The sequence below is a fragment of the Scyliorhinus canicula genome, chromosome 27, assembly GCF_902713615.1.
Source record: "Scyliorhinus canicula chromosome 27, sScyCan1.1, whole genome shotgun sequence".
In the NCBI taxonomy this organism is placed as follows: domain Eukaryota; kingdom Metazoa; phylum Chordata; class Chondrichthyes; order Carcharhiniformes; family Scyliorhinidae; genus Scyliorhinus; species Scyliorhinus canicula.
The window spans coordinates 3772401-3796207 of NC_052172.1; the positions used below are offsets into that span (position 1 = coordinate 3772401).

Sequence of the window (23807 nt, forward strand, 5' to 3'; positions counted from 1 at the left end):
CAGGTTAAGATGCTGACGTCAGCTGTTTTCTACCCAGTTACCTCTTCTCTATTCGTGCAAGTATTTGGATGTGGATGGGATTGCATATGATGCTCTCAATAGTTGCACAGCCCATCAGAATTCATTAACCAGCCTTGCATGTGGGAAATCACTTGAGCAAAGTTCGGAAGGGGGAATTCTTTGTTCAGAAGGAGAATGCAAGAACATTTTAACAAGGAGTAGGTCATTTGGCTCCTTGAGCCTGCTTCGCCATTTAAATAGATAATCTTTATTATTGTCACAAGTAGGCTTACATTGACGCTGCAATGAAGTTACTGTGAAAAGCCACTAGTCGCCACACTCCAGCACCTGCTCGGGTACATGGAGGGAGAATTCAGAATGTCCAATTCGCCTAAGAAGCTTTTGGGACTTTGTGGGTGGAAACCGGTGCGCCCGGAGGAAACCCACGCAGGCATGGGGAGAACGTGCAGACTCCGCAGACAGTGAACCAAGCCGGGAATCGAACCTGGTCCCCGGTGCTGTGAAGCAACAGTGCTAACCACTGTGCTGCCCGTGGCTGATCTGATAGAAACCTATCACCCCCTTACTTACCAAGAATCCATCCATTTCTGCCTTAAAAATATTCAAAGACCCTATTTTCACTGCCTTTTCTGGAAGAGTCCCAAAGACTACGACCCTCAGAAAAAGAAATTCACCGTACCGCCGTTTCAAATGGGCGATCCCTTATCTTTAAACAGTGACTTCAATGTTCTAGATTCTCCCACAAGAGGATAAATCCTCTCCACATCCACCCTTCAGGATGGCGAACAACCAGAGGCTACCGATATAAGGTGAACGGCAAAAGATCCAAAGATGAAACGCGGAAAACCCCTTTTTTTAGGCAGAGAGTGGTTAGCATCCGGAGCGCACTGTCCAAACGTGTGGCAGAGGCAAATTTAACTGTGGCTTTCAAAGGGGAATTGGATAAGATCCTGTAGAGAGACAATTAACAGGGCTAGGAGGAAAGTGGCTCTTGCAGAGATGAGCTGAATGGCCTCTTTCTGTGCTGTAATGTTCTGTAACTCAGGACAAGAAGGCCAAACTTTTAAAATTGGACAGCCAGATGTAAACTATTTTCTGACAATCATGCATTTGAGATATATCCGCATTAGAAAATAAGGTGACTGATATTTTGGCAAGTTTTTGAAACTGACCCAGTCCGTGTGACCCCTTGCATATTTCTTTCTGATCACTTTTAAATGTTCTCATTTATTTTTATATTCGTTTTGACTCCCTTATTTCTTCCATCCCAATTATTATCCCCATGTCTCTCATTTTCTCACTTTTGCAGAGTTTTCCCTCCTCCACTTCCTCAGTCCCTCACTTGAATTATTTTTGTAATCCTCTTTTCTTTCACCCTTGCAATTTGTATAAAAAATCTTCAATTTGATCTGTTTTATGTAATTTGGGATTTCTGGAATGATGTGCTTTCTTACTGTGCACAAAGAATTACACATCCAAGGCGTTGGTGTACTTGCAAGAGAAAAGTTAAATAAACTCTTGCAATACATTCTCTTGCAATACAGGGGCAGCAGGGTAGCATGGTGGTTAGCATAAATGCTTCACAGCTCCAGGGTCCCAGGTTCGATTCCCGGCTGGGTCACTGTCTGTGTGGAGTCTGCACGTCCTCCCCCTGTGTGCGTGGGTTTCCTCCGGGTGCTCCGGTTTCCTCCCACAGTCCAAAGATGTGCGGGTTAGGTGGATTGGCCATGCTAAATTGCCCGTAGTGTACTAATAAAAGTAAGGTTAAGGGGGGGGTTGTTCGGTTACGGGTATAGGGTGGATACGTGGGTTTGAGTAGGGTGATCATGGCTCGGCACAACATTGAGGGCCGAAGGGCCTGTTCTGTGCTGTACTGTTCTATGTTCTATGTTCTAAAAGTCAAATAAGCTTCAAAACGTTCTTTACTCTTAAGAATGATTTTCATAGGTGTTTTAATTTGATATTGGAGTTGCAAATGTTGCAATTAACATATGAAACTTGTTATATTTGGGGGAAGGAATTAGGGTTGATTAAGAGGAATGTCAGTTCTTAGTCTGGAAAAATAATTTGACGTAATGCACGGTTTCGGTCTGTCCACACTTTGGTGGGTTGAATTGGTGGATGGAGGCAGCACGCTGCAGTGGAATCAGGTATACAGTGGAGATATTCAAAGTTTTTGCAGGTGTAGCGAGAGATGTGTTTAGGATTCGTTTGCGAGACTGTAAGTGTAAAATTGAGAGAGTGATGAGATGTGTAATCACTGTGGCGTCAATGGAGACTGAGCTTAATATTATAAAAGAAAGACAAGTAAAATAAAGCCTGTCCCACTGACAGTGGTATACATTTTGAGAGGGAGTTGCCCTGGGAGTCCTCAACGTTGCCTCCGGTTCCCATGAGGCCTCATGGCATCTGGTCAAAAAGGGCAAGGACCTTCCTCTGTTACCTTACTACCCCTCCCCTGCGAGAAAACCCCGCGTTGGAAAGCTGCTGGCCAATCTGATTGGCCGAAAGTTCTGTAGCCCTTGCAGCACCAGAAGCTGCGGTCAGCAGAACAGGAACTGCAGCCCTGGGTCCCTAGGTCCTGGGAATGCTAGACCTGGTAAGTGTGGGCGATGTGCTTCTGAGGATCTGGTCAGACCCTATTTGGAGTATTGTGAGCAGTTTAGGGCTCCGTATCTAAGGAAAGTAGTGCTGGCTTTGGAAAGGATCCAGAGGAGGTTCACAAGAATGATCCCTGGAATGAAGGGCTTGTCATATGAGGAACGGTTGAGGACTCTGTGTCTGTACTCGATGGAGTTTTGAAGGATGAGGCGGATCTTATTGAAACTTACAGAATACTGAGAGGCCTGGATAGAGTGAACGTGGAGAGGATGTTTCCACTTGTGGGAGAGACTACAGCCGAGGTCACAGCCTCTGACTGAAGGGACGATCTTTTAAAACTGAGATGAGGAGGAATTTCTTCAGCCAGAGGGTGGTGAATCTGTGGAACTCTTTGCCGCAGAAGGCTGTGGGGGCCAAATCACTGAGTGTCTTTAAGACCGAGATAGATAGGTTCTTAAAAATTTTTTTGAAGAGTACCCAATTATTTTTTTCCCAATTAAGAGGCCATTTAGCGTGGCCAATCCACCTAACCTGCACATCTTTGGGTTGTGGGGGTGAAACCCACGCAGGCATGGGGAGAATGTGCAAACTCCACACGGACAGTGACCCAGGGCCGGTATTCGAACCCGGGTCCTCAGCGCCGCAGTCCCAGTGCTAACCACTGTGCCACATGCCGCAGAGATAGATAGGTTCTTGATTAATAAGGGGATCAGGAGTTATGGGGATGAGAAATATCAGCCATGATTGAATGGCGGAGCAGACCCGATGGGCCAAATGGCCTAATTCTGCTCCTATATCTTATGGTTTTATACCTTCGTATGTTAATGCACAGGTACATTTTGTGCAAGGATTCAGTTTTAACAATGTGTATTTCTTCTTCCAGCGGCATGGTGGCACAGTGGTTAGCACTGCTGCCTCACAGCACCAGGGACTCGGGTTCAATTCCAGCCTTGGGTGACTGTCTGGCTGTGTGGAGTTTGCACATTCTCCCTGTGTCTTCATGGGTTTCCTCCCATAGTCCAAAGATGTGCAGGTTAGGTGGATTGGCCATGCTAATTTATCCCTTCGTGACCAAAGATGTGTAGATTAGGTGGGGTTAATTACAGGGATAGGGCGGGGGAGTGGGCCCAGGTTGCGGGCTCTTTTGGAGTGTCTGTGCTGATGCGATGGGCCGAATGGCCTCCTCCTGCACTGCTCCTGTACAAACTTGGCTTGGTGACTGAAGCCAAAGGGTGGTTGTGGAGGGTTTTACGACCTGGCGGCCTATGACCAGCAGTGTGCCTTAAGGATGGGTTATTTGTTTTTTTTATATATGATTTGGATGAGAATGTAGGAGGCATGGTTAGTAAGTTTGCAGATGACACCGAGATTGGTGACATAATGGATAGTGAAGAAGGTTGCAACAGGATCTTGACCAATTGGGCCAGTGGGCCGTTGAATGGCAGATGGAGTTTAATTTGAATAAATGTGAGGTGATGCATTTTGGTAGATCATATCAGGGTAGGACCTACTCAGTTAATGGAAGGGAGTTGGGGAGAGTTACAGAACAAAGAGATCTGGGATACCGGTTCATCACGTCTCCACCCCATCCCCGTAACCCAGTAACCCCACCTAACTTTCTTTTGGACACTAAGGGCAATTTATCATGGTCAATCCACCTAACCTGCACATCTTTGGACTGTGGGAGGAAACCGGAGCACCCGGAGGAAACCCACGCAGACACGGGGAGAACGTGCAAACTCCTCACAGACAGTGACCAAGTGAGGGATCGAACCTGGGACGCTGGAGCTGTGAATCAACTGTGCTAACCACTGTGCTAATGTGCTGCCCCCTTGGAAGTGTGCATTGAAGTTATCAGAAATTTTCTCATTCAGCTGGGAGATGGAGTAAATCGGATTGTCATTCACATGTCGGTCCTGATGAAAGGTCACTGACCGCAATGTTAACTCTTTCTCTTTCACGTCCTCAAATACTGCTTGTTTTGGTCCACTGTCCAATTTAATGTCTTTGATTTTTGTGTGCTTCTCAGGGGTACCTTGTTTAAAAGCGTCTTCAACTTCTACTCTTCCCCTCCCTCCCATCCGATGTTGTTTTGTGCACTCAAGTGAAATATTGCATACAAAACCACAGACGCACCTAAATAGGAAGTTGTGCAAATCATGTCTTATTTTAAGGTTCCTTTCCATTTCAGGTTTTCAACTGAGGCTCCAGGATGTCTGACAGCGAAGGTAGCAACTTCACCGACGATGAGAGTTCCCGCAGCAGCGAGGCAGAGGAGCAGGAGGAAAATGAGGTACATAAAAATGTTCAAATCTTGCGCGGTGAGATACTTTTGTATTTGAAGAAAATGAAGTATTTAATGCAAGAATCTAGGTTGGCACTCCATTGCTGAGCGAGTGCTACACACTGTCCTTCAGGTGAGGCATTCAACCAAGGCCCTGCCTGCCAGCTCAGGTGGACTTGAAGGATCCCGTAGCATTGTCTTGAAGAGGAGGGGAGAGATCACTCGCATGCTGGCCAATCTTCATCACAAAAACAGATTATATTCTCATTGCCGTGTTGTGGGAGCTGACAAAAGATCTACCCCATGTTCCGATACTGCAACAGTGACGACATCTCAAAAGTACTTCATTTGCTGTAAAGTGCTTTGGGGACGCCCTGTGATCATGGAAGGTGCTGCACAAATGCAAGTTGTTTTTGTTTTTAGTTTTTGAACTCTAGGTGGAGTACGCTGCTGCTGTATTGACACTTCACAAATTCTTCAGTGAGCAAACTGAATTCATGTGGTGGTGTTTGTAGATTGTCGGAGATCACTAAATGGGATGTAACCAGAACACAGCTTAAGAAATAGGAACAGGAGGAGGGTGCTGATTGAGGCCACTCCACCATTCAGCGTACTGAGTACACAGGGCGGCACGGTGACGCAGTGGTTAGAACTGCTGCCTCATGGCACTGAGGACCCGGGTTCGATCCTGGCCCCGGGTCACTGTCTGTGTGCAGTTTGCACATTCTCCCCGTGGTCTCACCCCCACAACGCAAAGATGTGCAGGGTAAGGTGGATTGGCCACGCTAAATTGCCCCTTAATTGGAACATTAAAAAAAAAAAGAGATGTGAATCCAGTCTGCATCATCTCGGGGACTGATCTTAACTCACCGTCTTCAGCCCCCAGTAGCCATAGCTAATGGAAACATTCACTCATCGGTGTCCTGTCCCACGTAATGGTCTCCTCACTCTTTAGCTTGGTGTTTTTGCATGATCTGCTGGTTCACCCTGCCCTGTTGAATGAATAAGATCCTTTTTTGTTACCTTCGCATTTTCTCAACCTGCTGTCTGGAGAAACCTTGTGCAGCTTTACATTGCCACCCGTGCTGTCCGCTCCCCTGACCTCACATCACTGCTGGCCCACTGCTGCATTCAGTCCGTCGTCAGAGGCCTGCCCTTATGATCTTGCCCTCTGGAATTCTGCCTGTAAAGCCCTTTGACTGCCTCAATAGTCACCTAAAAATCCATCTTTTTTACCTGTGCTATAATCTCTCTCTCTTTTCTCTCCGCACCCCAAACATCTGCCCTCTCTTCTGCTGACACACTTTCCAAACACTTTTAGAATAGCTACTTGTACGAGTGCCATGCAGCTCAACCTCCCTTCTAAATAAAGCTCCAGTTTGGAAGGGTAAAATGTGTGATTATGGTGTTGGTGTTTATCACACGGACAGAAGATCTCAATGGCAGGTTCTGTTGTAGTAGAATAAACATGGCGGTGTCCAGTTTGATGAAATGAAAGGAAAATCACGTTTTGTCACACGTAGGCTTCAAAGGAAGTTACTGTGAAAAGCCCCTAGTCTCCACATTCCGGCGCCTGTTTGGGGAGGCTGGTACGGGAATTGAACCGTGCTGCTGTCCTGCCTGGGTCTGCTTTAAAAGCCAGCGATTTTGCCCTGTGCTAAACCAGCCCCTGATTATACCATATCTCAGGATTGTGTAGATTGGGCAGTACATTCAAACTAATCACTCTCTGGTGGCATTTATACACCACGTGGGTGGTCTCCCTGCCTCTTCCTACCTTGCCCTTGTATTCTATTCCCTACTACCTTAAATGTGTATCAGATGCCCCCTTAAATACATCATGGCTATCTGCTCCAACCGCTTTGTGTGGCTTTTTAATTCTCTGTGTAAAGAAGTGCCTCCCAACCTCTTTATTTGTTCTATGAGTGACTCTTGAATCACTGCTTTGTTATTGGTGTCTCACACATGTGGAAATATTTTGAGCGTTTCCCTCCTTTCATAAAATAGCTCTATCAGGTGCTTTCTAGGAAAAGGGCCTCCACCTGCTCCATCTATCTAGATGTTTGCAGCCTCTTAACTCTGATTTATTTTTTTTACAGATTCCCTGCCACCTCTTAATTTAGTGAGTGTCTATCTTGTCACTGACCTGTTTTATTATCATTCAGGAGGAGGAAGAGCAAGCCAGCAGGGGCAGCGAGAAAGCAGAGGGCGAAGGGGAGGTAGAAGAAGAGGCTGAAGAAGTGGATGAGGAGGAGGAGGAAGAGGAGGAGGAAGAGGAAGAGTATGACGAAGAAGAAGATGATGACCGACCCAAAAAGAAACCACGACATGGAGGATTCATCTTGGATGAAGCTGGTACAGAACTCGCCTTGTATTTTTCGATGATTACATACCTGAAAAGGGGGTTCTGATCATCTTGTTTCATTACTGAGTTGCATTATTTATAGTCTGCGAATGTTTGCAGTATTGCAGAATATCTTTTCAGCTTAGCCGTATTTGTTTTGTTAGAATTGTCACATTTTTGTGAGAGAATGACACACCTTTTATCTTTGCAACACATTCACTGGAATTTGCACCATTTCTCCGTGTGCTTGCTCTTAACTCTGTTGAAACATTGCTAATGTGTAAAACGTAAAGACATGCTTATGTGATTATTGAAAGGGAAGGATATAACAGTGGTGGGGAAAACATACATTCTATTTCAATGAGCCAGTTATGCTGTCCATACTTGCTGACATAAAACGTCACGTCAAAGCACACACGTGTAACTAGCATGTGAATCAGTGAAGGCACAATTTACCCAGCAGCATTTGAGCACTGGCAGGAAGCAGTCTAATGCTCCTTTGGCTTCACACCTACCACAGTTGTGCGCCAGATGAAATTTAAAAGGTTCATGCGCTTCATTGGAACGGTCCTCATGTTAAGGGGGTGGCAAGCCAGCTCAGTGCTCTGTTTAACATGAAAGATTCAGCAATCATTCGAACGGCTGGGAGAAAAGCTCTGTACCTCTGGCCTAGCAATATAACTGCTCTCCATCCCTAACTGTTCTGACAGTAGACCCTCTGTCTGCCCTCCCTTGCTCTGTTGGCAGATGTGATTTTTGTTTGGATACAAATAATTTTAGTTTTAAAGCGCCTCTGCCCAAACTGATTCCTCCCTAACAATCAGGTACCACCTCCACACCCTTAAGAATCATTCCCAAAGACACGGAGGTGATTGTCGAGAAAGATACTGCGTGGTTAATAAAGCTTGAATGCCTTATTTCGAAAGGTAATGTGGATTGATTGAATATCAGGAAAAATTGAACTCTTGTTCTTCTTCCTAAAAGATGTGGACGATGAATATGAAGATGAAGATCAGTGGGAGGATGGAGCCGAGGATATCCTTGAGAAAGGTTTGTCCATTTATGTACTTTTCTGACGGCAGTTTGAAATATGAATAACTTAGCACGAACGTGCCTTTTCCCATCTTTTCTGGTTTGTTGTGTGCTGGGCCAATGTGCATTTTATAAACGCAACGTATAAAATAAGCGGCCTTTATATTCTGCATTCACCTGTAAGACCTCGTTACTTGCAGTAACCAAAAAATGTAACTGTTGGGAATTATGTCTGTTCAAAAAAATGTTTACAAGTTAGAGACTGATTTAATTCACATTAACTTAATAGTTATCACGTTATTATAGGCAGAAACATTTGTCAGAGTCTATTTAATCAGCTTGTTCACAGGTGGAGTAACTCATTCGCATACTCGTCCTGGACTAGACTCTAGTCTTGAGATGGCAACCAGTTGATGGAAAATATATATATATACATTTAAAAAAGTTATTTGCCTGTAACTGTGTCTCTGCTTCTATCCCACTCTTAAGTGTCTTCCCGTTCCAGTGTGTTTTCTATTCTTGCTCTCCCTGCCCCCTCTCTTTCCCCACATGTTTTCGCTTATTTCTTTCTCCTTTCTGTAAGTCTCCTTCCGTCTGACTACTCTCTCTCCATCTCTCATTCTCTACATTTCCTCATATTGCTTTAATAATTATAATTAATAATTATTCCAAGACCTGCTGTAGGTGCAAGGCTTGGAAATCTATGAAGGGAACAAGTGGACTATACTGAGCCAGGTACCCTTCCTATCCCCGTCATGGTGAGGTCATGGCATTGTTCAGTAGTGGTATGTCCAGGAGCTGCCAATCTCGCGGCTGAGGAAGCAGATAGAAGCCTGAGAGGAACCGGGATGTCTCCGTGATAACGTTGGCAGCTGAAGCTGAATTTTGGAGCCGAGACAGTGGAGGTGTTTCTTTCAGATTAAACATTTTCAGTGCGGTCTCTCTGCTTGTTCAGGTCAATGTGAAACTTATTGTGCGACACATCTGGGAGGGGGAGAAGTACCTGGACACTGTGTTCCAGGAGGCAGTCACACCCCCTTAGGCTAACTAACTTGAATTCAGCCAGTGGTCAGGAACAGGAGAGTGAGGCAGCTTGAGGGATCCAGGAGGAACAGGAACCTCAGCCTTTGTCCCTGTCCAACAGGTTTGAGATTCTTGCTTCCTGTGTGGACGGAAACGGAGATTGCAGGGGTGATGAGCGAACTAACCACAACATCGTGGTACAGGGAGCCGTTCAAGTTGGGGGCAGAGAAAAGAAACGGGGGATGGTATCAGTCAGGGGCGTCGACACTGTTTTCGGTGACCAGGATCAAGAATCCTGACGGTTGTGTTGCCTGCCTGGTGCTGTGGTTTGGGATGTCTCACCTGGGCTGCAGAGAAACTTGGAGTGGGAGGGTAAAGATCCCAGTTGTCGTGGTCCATGTAGGTACCAACGGCATAGGTAGAACAAGGACAGAGCTTCTGCTAAGAGAGTATGAAGAGCTAATATTTTACTCTCTAAATTTAGAGTACCCAATTCTTCTTTTTCCCAATTAAGGAGCAATTAAGCGTGGCCAATTTAACCTACCCTGCACATCTTTTTGGGTTGTGAGAGTGAGACCCACGCAGACGCGGGGGAGAATGTGCAAAATCCACATGGACAGTGACCCGGGGCCGGGATTGAACCTGGGTCCTCGGCACCTTGAGGCAGCAGTACTAACCAATGCGCTACTGTGCCGCCCTGCTAGGAACTAAATTAAAAAGCAGAACCACAAAGGTAATAATCTCTGGATTACTATCCGATCCACAAGCTATTTGGCATAGGGTCAATAAGATTAAGGAGGTAAGTGCATGGCTCAAAGATTGGTGTGGGAGAAATGGGGTTGAATTCATGTGACTAGGGCTGTAGATAGGGCTTTAAACTAAAGGGTTTAACCCAAAGGGTTGTGAATCTATGGAATTCCCTGACCAGTGAAGCAGTTGAGGCTCCTTCATTAAATGTTTTTGAGATAAAGGTAGTTAGTTTTTTGAAGAATAAAGGGATTAAGGGTTATGGTGTTCAGGCTGGAAAGTGTAGCTGAGTCCACAAAAGATCAGACATGATCTCATTGAATGGTGGAGCAGGCTCGAGGGGCCAGATCTCCTGCTCCTAGTTCTTATGTTCTAAATGGAGGGGGGGGGGGGGGGGGTGGAGGTTAGTTGTAGGGGAATGTAAACCCAATTTAAATGAGGATGTAAGAGTGCAGGTTAGCTATGTGGTGGATGGTTACTAGAAAATAGAAGCCAGGGACAGAACAGTTGAATGTCTTTATGCACCAAGGAATTATAGGAGAGAAGAGAAATTTAACATTAAAACAAATTTTAAAACTCTGTATCTAAATGCAGAGTGTCTGCGTGGGTCTCATCCCCACAACCCAAAGATGTGCAGGCTAGGTGGATTGGCCACACAAAATTGCCCATTAATTGGAAAAACATCCATGGCTAAACAAGGTCAAGGACATAATAAACCTATATCATATTGCAAAGGCCAGTGGTACGCTGGAAGATTGGGAAACTTTATAAAAAAAACCAAAGAGATGCTAAAAAGGTAATAAAAAAAGCTAATGTAAATTACAAAAAAACACTAGCTCAGAATATCAAAAAGGATAGCAAAAGCTTCCACAGGTACAGTTGCTCAGGTGAATGTTGGCCCCTTGGAAGATGAAACTGGTGAGTTAATAGTGGGGAACACAGAAACGGCCGAGATGCTAAATCAATACTTTGCCTCATTTTTCATGGTGGAGGGCACTAGTACCATTACCATAGGAACGGGCATTTCAGTGGTCAGAGAAAGGGTGGAACTTGGAACAATCGCATCAATAGGGAAACGGTACTCAACAAACTCTGCGTTTGAGGGCAGACAAGTCCCCAGGGCCTGATGGCCAACATCCGAGGGTGTTAAAGGAAGTGGCAGTGGCGATAGTAGATCCATTGATATTCCAAAATTCACTGGACACAGGAAAGGTTCCAGTGGATTGAAAAAATGCGAATGTAACACCCTTATTGAAAAAGGGAGGGAGGCAGAATGTTGGAAATTACAGACCAGTTAGTTTAACATCTGTTCTTGGAAAATTGTTGCAATCAATTATCAAGGACGTGATATCCAGGACGTTTAGAAAGCCAAAGCGCTACCCATCAGAGTCAGCATGGTTATATGAAGGCAAATCATGTTTGACTAATCGAAGATTTAACAAGCAAAATGGATAATGGGGATCCTGTTGATGTAGTATACCTGGACTTCTGGAAGGCGTTTAATAAGATGCCGCTCAGAAGGTTAATTCACAAGGCGAAATCACATGGGATTAGGGGGTAACTTATTAGCCTGGATAGAAGACTGGCTGACGGACAGTAGATGGAGAGTTGGATAAATGGGTCTGTTTTTGGATGGCAAGATGCAGCTAGTGGGGTGCCACAGGGTTCGGTCCTTGGGTCCCAGGTATTTACAATCTATATTAACGACTTGGATACAGGGATAGAAGGTTCTATTTGCAGATGACAGAAAATAGTTGGGACAGTAAGTTGCAATGAGAAAATAACCTTGCAAATGGATATAGATAGGTTAGGAGAGTGGCCAAAATGTGGACATGGAGTTTAACGTGGATAAGAGAGCGTTCATGGATTTTGGACAAAGAAATGGGAAGGCAACTTGTTATCTAAATGGGGAGAGACTTCGGGGAGCTCCGTATAGAGGGATCTGGGTGTCCTCGTGCATGAGTCACAAAACGAGCATGCAGGTACTGCAGGTAATAAAGAAAGCGAATGGAATGTTCGGCATTTATAGCAGAAGGAATAGAGTATAAAGGTAAGGAAGTGTTGTTGCAGCTGTACAAGGTATTGGTAAGACCGCACCTGGAGTATTGTGCAGTTTTGGTCCCCTTATTTGAGGAAAGATGAAGTGTCATTGGAGGCAGTTCAGAGGAGGTCCACGAGATTGATTCCAGAGATGAGGGGGTTTGTTGCATGAGGAGAGATTGAACAGTTTAGGCCTATACTCTCTTGAGTTTAGAAGAATTGAGGTATGCAAGATGCTAAAAGGTATGGATAACACAAACGTGGAGCGGATGCTTCCTCATGTGGGACATTCTAAAACGAGAGGTCATAATCTTAGAATAAGGGAGCAAATTTAAAACAGATTTGAAGAGAAATTACTTCTCCCAAAGGGTTATGAATCTGTGGAATTCGCTACCCAAGAGTGTGGGGGATGCTGGGACAGTAAGTAAATTTAAGGAGGAGTTGGACAGATTTTTAATTGGGAATGGGTTGAAGGGTTATGGAGAACGGGCAGGATGGTGGAGTTGAGGCCAGGATGGGATCAGCCATGATCACATTGAGGGTGTGGAGGCTAAACTGCCGAATCCTACTCCCAGGTCATGTGTTCCAGGGAGGAGATGCTCTGGCTGATTTCACAATCCAGGTCTTGGTCTGTAACATTGTAGGTAACAGTATCAGCCATGATAGAATGGCAGAGCAGACTCAATGGGCTGAGTGGCCTAATTCTGCTCCTATATCTGATGAACTGGATTGGTATTCTGAAAGGATGTGATTAAATGGGATCTATCATCCAAACTTCTAAAAGTTAGCTATAAACCCAACTTTATGTAATTGCTGTACACCATGGCAGTCAGTTTGAGGTCACTGAGTAGATTTGTCTAGTTTCAAAGATCACGAGTTAGTGCTTCAGCTGCATCGAGCTGGATTAAATGACTGAATTATGTGGTCATTCATTTTATTACATATTAAATGACCGGTTTTGTGTTTACCCTTGATCCTTTTAGCTACTGTCTAAGGGGCAACTGAACCTAAGAAAACGCACTTCAAAAGAAGTGTCTCTCTACTTTTGTTTCTAAATTCTGTGCACTAATTTACACAATGAGCCTGTATTTGTCCCTGTGTGTGTGTTACTGGTGTCATAGTACACTGGGCTTGCCCACTTGACCCGGAGTTGAAACACAGTTGAAATTTACTCTTAATTTTTTTTACATACCCAAGGTCTTTGGCTGCCCAATAACTGCAGTCACCAGGTTTATAAATTTAAACACAGTTAACTTTTATTAATAATAATTAAATATGCAACATATATAAATGGCGAATATGTAAATATCTCACACACAAGCAACCACCTGGGAAAGAGGTAAATAAAACAATGTTAAAAGGATTCAAATGGACGTCTTCCAGTTAGATTCTTCCCTCAGTCTAGGCCTGCAGTTGGGTGATACCTTTGCCTTCCTAGATAGGTCAACAGTTTGGAACTAAGTTGGTGCAGAGGTACCATGTAAAGCTGCAGATAGACTTCTACCAAATGGATGTGCTAGAGTCTTTACCAAATCAGTGCTTTTATGCGTAAAATATGCGCATATGAAAAGTCTTGTCAGCGAGGTGAACTTCCTCCTGCCTGCATGCCCCATAATGTGACTGATTGTGTGGAGTTTGCACGTTCTCCCCGTATCTGCGTGGGGTTTCATCCCACAGTCCAAAGATGTGCCGGTTAGGTGGATTGGCCATGCTAAAATTGCCCCTTAGTGTCACAAAGATGTGCAGGTTAGGCGAGGTTATGGGGTGGGGGTGCGGGAGTGGGCCTAGGAATGGTGCTGTTGCACAGGGTCGGTGCCGACTGGATGGCCTCCTGCACTGTAGGAGTCCTATCGTGATGTCAATAGCGCAAACTGCCCTGTTTATGATACCAATTCAAAGTGTCAGCTGGGGGGATTTGGTGTGTGTGTGTGTTTCGAAGGCACAGGAGTGCTTCACTGTTAGCTACCACAGAATATACATTGGCAGCTGTAGGTGTCCCTGATGCAGGTATTACCTCAGCTATCCAGGCACTTGGAGCTCCATTCCAATCGGCGTGATCAAATAGGTGAATGGGCATGTTGTTCGAAAACCAAGAATGTTTTGCTTTAACAGGGTGTGTGCCTCAACAAAGCCTGAGTGTAAGAGTAGTTCACCATCTCAGTCTACGGGCGTTCTCTTTGAAAACATGTCCATTTTGCCCGTGTGTATTTCTCATTTCTGTTTTGATTGTGCATCATACATTCCTGCTTATGTGCCATATTTTAATTTTTTTGTCCTTACATTTTTTTTTTGTTTCCCCATTCACCATGTGGTTGATTTTGGTGATATTGTTTGGCTGTTTACTGTGTTGCCTTCTCAACAGAAGAAATTGAAGGTACGTGCATGCTTCCATACATTGCTTTGGGTTTGACGCTCATTGGCCGGTGGCTCGCGCGTGATTCAGGGCTTTGAAGTTGCGCTGTGTGAATATTGACGGAATTCCGCTCTAATAAATCTGTTTGCATGAACGTTTCTATTGGCATAACAGCGGGGGCTTTATAGGAGAATGTTGGAGGAGAATGGGCCAACATTGATCGGCTGTAAAAAAAAAAAGCATTAATTTCTAAAATATTCCAGTGCTAATATTAGCACAGGGTAAATTCAAGGCCCAGGTGTGTTTATATATGCAAGCTTGCGGTTGATTTTAGTTAGGCCGTGATTTACATTTGTATATTGTACCACATTGATCCACCTTTGTGTTCCTACAAGCAACACAATGTCTTTTTGCTCGATGGACTGTTTCACTCATGGTTCAAGTTCCACTGCCACGTAATTAAATTCAGCAACAACACCATGTATTTCTACAGCACCTTTTTAACGTGAAAAAGCGTCCTGCTTCCCTGGAACATTATCACGCAAAATTGGACACCGAGCCGAAAAGGGCAGAAAGCTGGAAAGCTTTGTCAAAGGGATGGATTTTAGGGAGCATCTGCAAAGGAGATAGAGAGGCCTGGGGGTGGGTATTCCAGAGCTCGGGGCTTGGGGACAGCTGAGGGCCCGACTGTCTCTGATGGAACAATAGAAATTTGGGGCGGGGGCGGGCAGAATTGGGAGGAGTGCAGACATCTCGGGTGGCTGTGGGGTTGGAGGAGATTACAGAGATGAAGCGCGCAAGACCATGGAGGGATTTGAGGAGAATTTTAAAATGGAGCTGTTGCTTGGCTGGGAGCAGATGTCAGCCAGCGAGCACATGGATGACGGATGAATGGGAGCTTGGTACAAGTAAGGACGCGAGCAGCAGAGTTTTGGATGGCCTCAAATTTACAGCGGGTAGACCAGGAGGATCTTAGAATATCAAAGAATTATGAATTTCACCAACAGCTGAGCTGAACGTTAGTGGTGTCATCAAGTGGAAATGCTGCTGGATATGTGCTTAAAAGCTCGTCTTTTGACCAGATATAGCACCATGGTTGTGCACAGTCTCGTTCATCCTCAGTCACTGTAGGGAGGAACGGAGAACAGGGTTTGTAGTGGGGTCCGAAGACTGTGGTCTCAGCAACGTTTAAGTGGAGAAAAATTCTGCTCATCTAGTACTGGACCTCAGGCAAGCAGTCTGCCAACTTGGAGACAGCGGAGGAGTTCAGACAGGTGTCTAAGAAGCAGAGCTAGATGCTGTTAGTGTACATGTACACAAAAAAAGATTCGGAATGAGACTAAGCACTTTCGTAGCAAACATCTGAATCTTTGGTTTCGCCTCCGATATCCCCAGCAAACAAATGGCTTTATCGATTGATTAACTGAATACGATAGAAATCCAGCACGGGTTGAGATATTGCATTTTTGGTACCCTAATGTGGGTTGTTTGTCGGTGTTTCATTCATGGAGCGCACCAATCATAATCCATCTTGCATCATTCACGGCTCACCCAAAGGTGATGGAAATCCTGGCCCCAGGTTTCCGCCAGTGCTTCATGTTTATCCGTTTTGCCTCCTCCCTTTGATGAGTTACTCTGCATCCTTCTCTTGACTGCAACGGGAATTTCCAGCACGGGGAATTGCTTACTGCGCCGTCTGCATTCCTTTCCCAGGACGCTTGCATATGCTGGCTGGTTCGCCAATGGCCCCACAAGATGAGATTTTTTTTGTCTCCTCCCAATGTTAGAGCCCAGCCTGTGGTAAATATCTCCAGTTGGGAAATCTAAATCATTTTTAAATTAATGCGATGATGTTTTCAGATCTTATTTTCTGGTGTTTTGTGGTGATTGATTAACATTTTCTTAATATGGTAAATCTGGATTGTGACCTCCCACAGGTGTTGCTCCTGGATAAATCAACTTGCGGTGTTCCCCCCCCCTCCCCCCTCTCCTTTCCTCTCGATTTCCTTTCTGGGAGTTCTCCACAGGTATTTGCCGCTTCTGAAAAGGGGTGAATTGCCTCTGGCAAGTATTGTTTCATAAGTGAGGCCCTAAGAGCTGGTTGACTTGGCTGTGAGAATATCCCAGTGCCTTCCCCCTTTCCTCTCATCCTCTGCTGGGCACCTTTATTGCACTGGATCAATATGGGATGATTGATAAACTGGCAAATTCAAAATGCCAACTCTTCTGGAATACTTGTTCTCTGACTAGATTGAGTTTGCAGAAGTTAGAAAAGGGGTTCTACCCATTACTTTCTTGATACAAGCAAGTTACGGGCAGCACGGAGGTGCAGTGGTTAGCACTGCTGCCTCACGTTGCCGAGGTCCCTGCTCTGGGTCACTGTCCATGTGGAGTTTGCACATTCTCCCCGTGTCTGTGTGGATCTCACTCCCACAACCCAAAGATGTGCAGGGTAGGTGGATTGGCCACGCTAAATTTCCCCTTAATTGGAAAAAATAAATTGGATATTCTAAATTTAAAAAAAAAAAGCAAGTTACAGCGGTGGCTGGAATCTGCAACAAAAACAGAAAATTACTTTCTCGTACTTGCTGTAGAGGACAGTAAGAAGTCCAACAGATCTGTTTCAAATCACTAGCTATCGGAGTACTGCTCCTTCCTCAGGTGAGGAATCCTTCATTCCTTCATTCTCCTGAGGAAGGAGCAGTGCTCCAATAGCTAGTGATCTGAAACAAACCTGTTGGACTTTAACCTGGTGTTGTCAGACTTCTTACTGTGCTCACCCCAGTTCAATGCCAGCGTCATTGAAATGAAAATGAAAATCGCTTATTGTCACGAGTAGGCTTCAATGAAATTACTGTGAAAAGCCCCTAGTCGCCACATTCCGGCGCCTGTCCGGGGAGGCTGGTACGGGAATCGAACCGTGCTGCTGGCCTGCTTGGTCTGCTTTAAAAGCCAGCGATTTAGCCCAGTGCGCTAAACCAGCCCCTCATTGCTGTAGAGGAGAAGCTTTGATCAGTTATTCCTTGGGATGCCCAATGCCCACCTTGTGGGAAACAAGTCCTTGTCTTTGCAACCCGAGTGCAAGTCCGTCCTGTTTCCTGATGGCATTTTACAAAGAATTTTGGAGCCTTGGCTCGTTTCTGGTAAAGGTCAAAATTGAGTCAGTAACTCCCAGCTTCTGCCAGGCGGCATGGATTAAAAATAACGACAAAGTCTGCTTCTCAGTTCCAGTTGTCTTATGTTGCGGTCCTCCTCTATGGCTACCATCTTAATTAAAATCCCAATCCCCCCCCCAAAAACAAAAGGGCAAAGCAGTCTCTGGTCATTTGGGACTACGGCGACATTTACCGTTACAAAACTAAAATCCTAGAATGTAATTTTACGTGTGGCTGTCTAAGACATAATTTGGGGTTAGTCCTGTGCTTCCATCTTATTGAAAATGTTTCCAGTTGAGGAAATCATGAGCCTCATTCCTGAATATTGGTTTGAGCCTGACTTGCATTGGTTGATGGGCCATGAGTTGATCTGTCTGCCCCTATAGGTATTCAATCCGTGTATTGTTAGGGGAGCTACAACGTGGAGAGAGCAAAAATTGGGAAGTTCAGTCCTGCAGTATTATCTAATTATTGGTGGACAAATGAGGTTTTATTGGCTTGCCATTGCGTTGTCTCTTCATCTTCTTTATTGCACTCTGTAGCCTCCAACATTGACAACCTGGTCCTTGATGAAGATCATTCAGGTGCACGAAGATTGCTGAATCACTGGAGGTAATCCTTTTTCATCCTTCCTCTTACAATTTAAGGACGTTATCTCTGATGGCCACCTCTAATGTTGTCACCTTTTGCCAAGCAAGCGGGCCACCTGCTCCTCGCTTTCCAACATTATTGGCTTGAGAATAATCCTCATACTTCTCTTTTGGTTCCTTCCCGCACTGGCACAGCTGAGATGGGAATTCATGGTTGCGCACGCATTACAACACACGCATTTTCATCGCATAAAGTCCCTGTGACGCAAGAGGCAACCTTGTGACGTCACAGAAAATAGGCCACTCAGCTCATTGTGTCTGCGATGGCCAAAGAAAAACGAGCCCCCAGACTAATCGCGCTTTCCAGCATCTGGTCCGTAGCCCTGTCGGGGCGTGTCCAGACATTTAAATGAATTGAGGATTTCTGCCTCTACTCCCCTTTCAGGCAGTGAGTTCCAGACCCCACAACTCTCTGGTTAATCTTTTCCCCCTCAGCACGGTAGCACAGCGTTTAGCACAGTTGCTTCATAGCTCCAGGGTCCCAGGTTCGATTCCTGGCTTGGGTCACTGTCTGTGCGGAGTCTGCACGTTCTCCCCGTGTCTGCGTGGGTGCTCCGGTTTCCTCCCACAGTCCAAAGATGGTGCGGGTTAGGTGGATTGCCCTCAGTGTCCAAAATGTTTGGGTGGAGTTACTGAGTTACGGGGATAGGGTGGAGGCGTGGGCTGAAGTGGGGTGCTCTTTCCAAGGGCCGATGAAGATTCGATGGGCCAAATGGCCTCCTTCTGCACTGTAAATTCTATGATCTCCCCTCTAATCGCTTTAAATCTATGCCCCTAGTCACTAACCTCTGCCATAAATGGATGGACATTTGGTAGTTCTAGGGTCACAATTACTGATCCTAGCTTTTGTTAATTTCAGATTTATTGCTGTAGTGGGATTTAAACTTGCGTCTCTGGATTGCTAGTCTTGTAATTTAACCGTTAAGCTGCTGTACTTTTGAATATGTAAAAATAATTGTGTTATATGCTTCATGTTCTTGTGCCCATTTGGGTGTTGCACACAGTTGAATGTCACAGCTAACAACTCTTGTGTATTTTACAGGGACAAAAGGGAGGAGGAACTTGGTGAATACTATATGAATAAGTATGCCAAGCCAACTGCAGGAGATCAGTAAGTACTCTGTTGGACATTCTTTTAAAAAAAATAAATGAGCAGATGTTCCGATTCTGAGCCCATTGTATCGCAGAACCTGAGGGCAGGTGTAACGGGTTTATTTCCACTGCTGTGGGGTTGATCTGCCAACAAAAGGAATTGATTTCACAGCCTGATTCCTGTCGAATAGGAAACGAGTGCCGAATGTGGGGGATTGGGAAAGCCGCTTGGCTCCACGTTATTGCTGATCCGTATGGACTGTAGAAAGGGTGGGGCAAGCGTCCTTTGTCTACCAAGCTTACTTGACCTTTCTTGGAGCCATGGAACATAAATGGACAAGCCTGGAGCATCTGTGACTTTTAACACACCCCCATTTACAAATTAGTATTAAAATATTGCGCAGATTTCAATCTTGTTAGGGTGGCGCAGTGGTTAGCACTCCTGCCGAGGACCTGGGTTCGATTCAGGCTAGGTGGATTGGCCACGCTAAATTGCCATTTAATTGGAAAAAGAATTGGGTACTCTAAATTTATAAACAAAAAAAGCGCCTGATTGTACTTCTCCGTGGCTGAAGAATTGTTTCACCCACTTCCGTGATATATAAGGCCAGGCAACAGTGACCCAGAGTCTGGTTGGTCACCAGACAGCAATACAGAATGGCAACGAGAAGACATTAATGTGCCTTTTACAGATTTAAACTTGGATTTCAAACTTGCATTTCCATGTATAAGCCCCTCGCGAGTATATCGTCCCAGCTGTTTTTGACTGGCCTTGCCTAGCTTGCTCTGATCCTGTTCCATCCACCCTCCTGCAGACGGGGCCGTCTGTGCCCCAAGGTGATGTCTGCGCACCCGGAGTCATTTTGTGCCTGCTAACTTCTCATTCCTTCTTTCCGTTAGTTTCTACGGTGCGTCAGACGAACTCTCAGATGACATCACCCAGCAGCAGTTACTGCCCGGTGTAAAGTAAGTGGTTCCTCAGAAAATGCCAAACTTTCCAAAATTTGCAGTATGTCAAAATGTATTGGCCCAAATCTGTGTGCTTCCTCTGAGATAATTCTGTTTGGTTTCTCTCCCCCACCTTTCACAGAGACCCTAACTTGTGGACTGTGAAGTGTAAGGTAAGGCTATTCCTAGATGTACAAGCTGTACAAACATTACACGTTAAACAAAATGTACAAACATTACACATTTCCAGGGAGTATTGCAACAATTCAAAAAGCAATATATTGCAGGATATATTGTCAACAACAATTTAACGCATATCTAGAAACAATTAGTTGCTGTTTTTAGTAATCAAAACTATTTGCTATCATACCAGACTCTCTCCCCCCCCCCCCCCCCCCCACGTAAGAAAACACTTGCTGCAGATCACATTTCTAGCAAGTGAATAACCCCACTTTGTGCTGTATTTACCGCCTTGTTGACCGCTCACTTCACCAATTCTATCTCTGTGTCCTCCTCACAATTTATATTTCCACCTAGCGTTGAATTGGAAACAAAGTTCGACAAAGAGACAGAGAGTAATGTGTCTTAAGTCATTAATATAGATTGTAAATAACTAAGGCCCCAATACTGAATCTTGTGGAACTCCACTAGTTACATCCAAATTAAAAATGCCCCATTTAACCACAGAATAGAACTATAGAATTCCTACTTTGCAGAAGTGGGCCATTCGGCCCATCGAGTCTTCACCGACCCTGTGAAAGAGCACCCTACCCGGGCCCGCTCCCCTTCATATCCTTAACCTGCACATCTTTGGAACCAAGGAGCGATTTATCATGGCCAATCCACCTAACGTGCACGTCTTTGGACTGTGGGAGGAAACCGGGACACCCGAAGGAAACCCACGCAGACACGGGGAGAACGCACAATCGCCCAAGGCCAGAATTCAACCCGGGCCCTGACGCTGTAAGGCAGCAGTGCTGACCACTGTGCCGCTCGTGCTGTTTTTGTTTCCTGCCCGTTATCCAATCCTCTGTCCATGCTTAATATGTTACCATGAACACTGATTTTCCCAATTAACCTTATTAAATGTCCTTTTGGAAATCCAAGTCTATTACATCTACTGGTTTCCCCTTTACCCGACTAGTTACATCCTCAAAATTACAAAAATAAATTTGTCGATGGTGATTTCCCTTTTCATAAAAACGGCATGAGCTCCCGATGGGTATGAAAGATATTGCAGTGCAAAGTGACCCTTCAGAACTAGCTGGGTGGGTGGAAATAGCTCTCCAGTTGTCCATTGATCGGCAGGGGTGGGGTTAGTTGAAGCACACCCATTGATGTGTACGGTATAATCAGGAGTTTGTTTCGAGTTTCCAGAGAGTGGTGAATTGAGTAGCGTTTCTGCTGAAGTTGATGGTTTTAAAGAAATGGGGCTGGATTCTCCACCGGTGGGATGCTCCGTTTTGCCGGCAGCCCGGGGGTTTCCCGATGGCGTGGGGCTGCCTCACAATGGGAAACCCCTTTGACCGGCCGGCGTAATGGAGCATCCCGCCGGCGGGGTGAGGCAGAAATGTGGCGCGGCGGGGCGCAGCATCCCGCCGATGGTTTTTGATGCCCTCTGTGGAATTGGAGTTCTGGCAGTTGAGTGCAGTGCACCATCTAGTGGACAGTGTGGGTAGGGCTGGGATGGGTGAAACCTTCCCAACCCTTCCTTACATTTGATACCGAGGAAGGAACAAATACAAATCTTTGTTTGCTGAAATCGCCGCAATTTTGAAACTCTGCAATTCAAAGAACCTCGGGTTATAGTTCAAACCAGAGGCCCCCCCCCAGCACGGCTCAGGGCCAGGAGACAACCGAGGAGGGGGTGAGCAAGACTGCACAGTGGTAAATGCCGACCACTGGGGGCTCCCTATGACCGTTCAATAGCCCCCTCCCAGGGGAACACATTCGGCCATTGGCCCTACACAACCTGGTGGGCCCACCTCGGGGCCTCTGTCTGACCCAGCTGGTGCTCAGCTGCCTTTTTGTTTCCTGTATTTTATGTATCCTTTTTCAGCTTTTGGGCTAAATAAGGGCCCCTCGTAATAGATGTTTTACATGTCGAGACTGTACACTATGTGTCGGATAATTGAATCTTGTAGTGGTGTTGTAATTTTTGATACATGCGTTGGTTTGGTCTTGTTCTGTAACTTGATATAAAATGTGAAAAGTCCAATTACAATACTTTCCAAAACAGAAAAGGACTTGCACCTTGGAGAGTGGCTGCGTCTCGAGCAGACCTGCGTGTTCCCCAAGCATAGACCACATTCGTGTTCGGCATCGCGCCTATGAATTTCAGTTACACCTTGATTCTCTAATTTAGAAATAAAAGGTCATCTCAAAATCTGGATTTGTAGTTGGTGAAATTGAGAATTGCTCCGTGACACGTTCTTCCTTTTCCCAGATTGGTGAAGAACGGGCTACTGCCATTTCACTGATGAGGAAGTTTGTGGCCTATCAGTTTACAGATTCGGTAGGTATCTTTTCATCGTACTTGGACAGCAGATTTACTTTGAGACGCTTGTTTCCTGTTCTCTTAAGATGTATAGTGACTTACAATATGGAGACATCCTAGAAGTTTTAATTAATGAATTGCTGCACTCCCAAGAAAGGAGTAGTTTTGCTGCTCTCTGGGAAAAGGGTGGGTGGCTTGTGCCAGACCCATCTCTAAGGTACTCTGAGATCAACTGCGGAAAGTATTGAATACTGCAAGGGCTGTGGTCCCTGATAATAAATGGGCAATAAAAGTGGCGACTTGTGCTCCAGAGCTAGCTGTGCCCTTAGCCAGGCTGTTCCAGTACGGGTACAAAACTGGTATCTACCAGCAATGTGGAGAGTTCTCTGTCCTATCCACAAGCAGGTAAACTCCAACCTGGTTGTGACCGCCCCATCGGGCTACACTTGTTCATCAGCCAAGTGATGGAAGGTGTACGACAGTACTATCAAGCTGCACTTACTTACCGATAATCTGCTCAGTTTAGGCTCTGTCAAGGCCACTTGACGCCTAAACACATGAAAGCTTTGGTCCAAATGTGACAAAAGAGCTGAACACGTTTGGGGAAATCAGTGACTGCCCTTGAAATCAAGGCTGGGTTTGACATCAAGGAATCATAACAAAACTGGGGTGGGGGGAGTTCTTCACTAATAATCTTTATTATTGTCACAAGTAGGCTTACATTAACACTGCAATAAAGTCACTGTGAAAATTCCCTCAGTCCCCACATTCCTGCACCATTCGAGTGCACAGAGGGAGAATTCGGAATGTCCAAATCACCTAACAGCACGTCTTTCGAGACTTGTGGGAGGAAACCGGAGCACCTGGAGGAAACCCACACAGACACGGGGAGAACGTGCAGACTCCGCACAGACAGTGACCCAAGCCGGGAATCGAACCTGGGACCCTGGAGCTGCCTAGTGCCTACCTACCGTGCCTAGTTGGGAGTCTTACCTGGCACAATCATCAGACATCACTGGA

The 23807-nt window shown here is 45.4% G+C and overlaps 1 protein-coding gene across 3 annotated transcripts in view; it reads left to right on the forward strand.

Annotated features, from left to right (window-relative positions):
- supt5h (SPT5 homolog, DSIF elongation factor subunit) overlaps window positions 1-23807 on the forward strand; it is a 75319-nt gene that overhangs the window by 14965 nt on the left and 36547 nt on the right. The window contains exons 2-10 of one of the 3 annotated variants that reach the window (XM_038786191.1): window positions 4814-4915; window positions 7072-7261; window positions 8235-8300; window positions 14455-14466; window positions 18143-18212; window positions 19293-19361; window positions 20243-20308; window positions 20433-20463; window positions 22737-22805. In XM_038786191.1, coding sequence (XP_038642119.1) covers window positions 4835-4915; window positions 7072-7261; window positions 8235-8300; window positions 14455-14466; window positions 18143-18212; window positions 19293-19361; window positions 20243-20308; window positions 20433-20463; window positions 22737-22805 — 654 coding nt within the window. In that variant the 5' untranslated portion in view covers window positions 4814-4834. The remainder of the gene's footprint in view (window positions 1-4813; window positions 4916-7071; window positions 7262-8234; window positions 8301-14454; window positions 14467-18142; window positions 18213-19292; window positions 19362-20242; window positions 20309-20432; window positions 20464-22736; window positions 22806-23807) is intronic. The other 2 variants (XM_038786192.1, XM_038786193.1) reach the window with 2 other exon arrangements.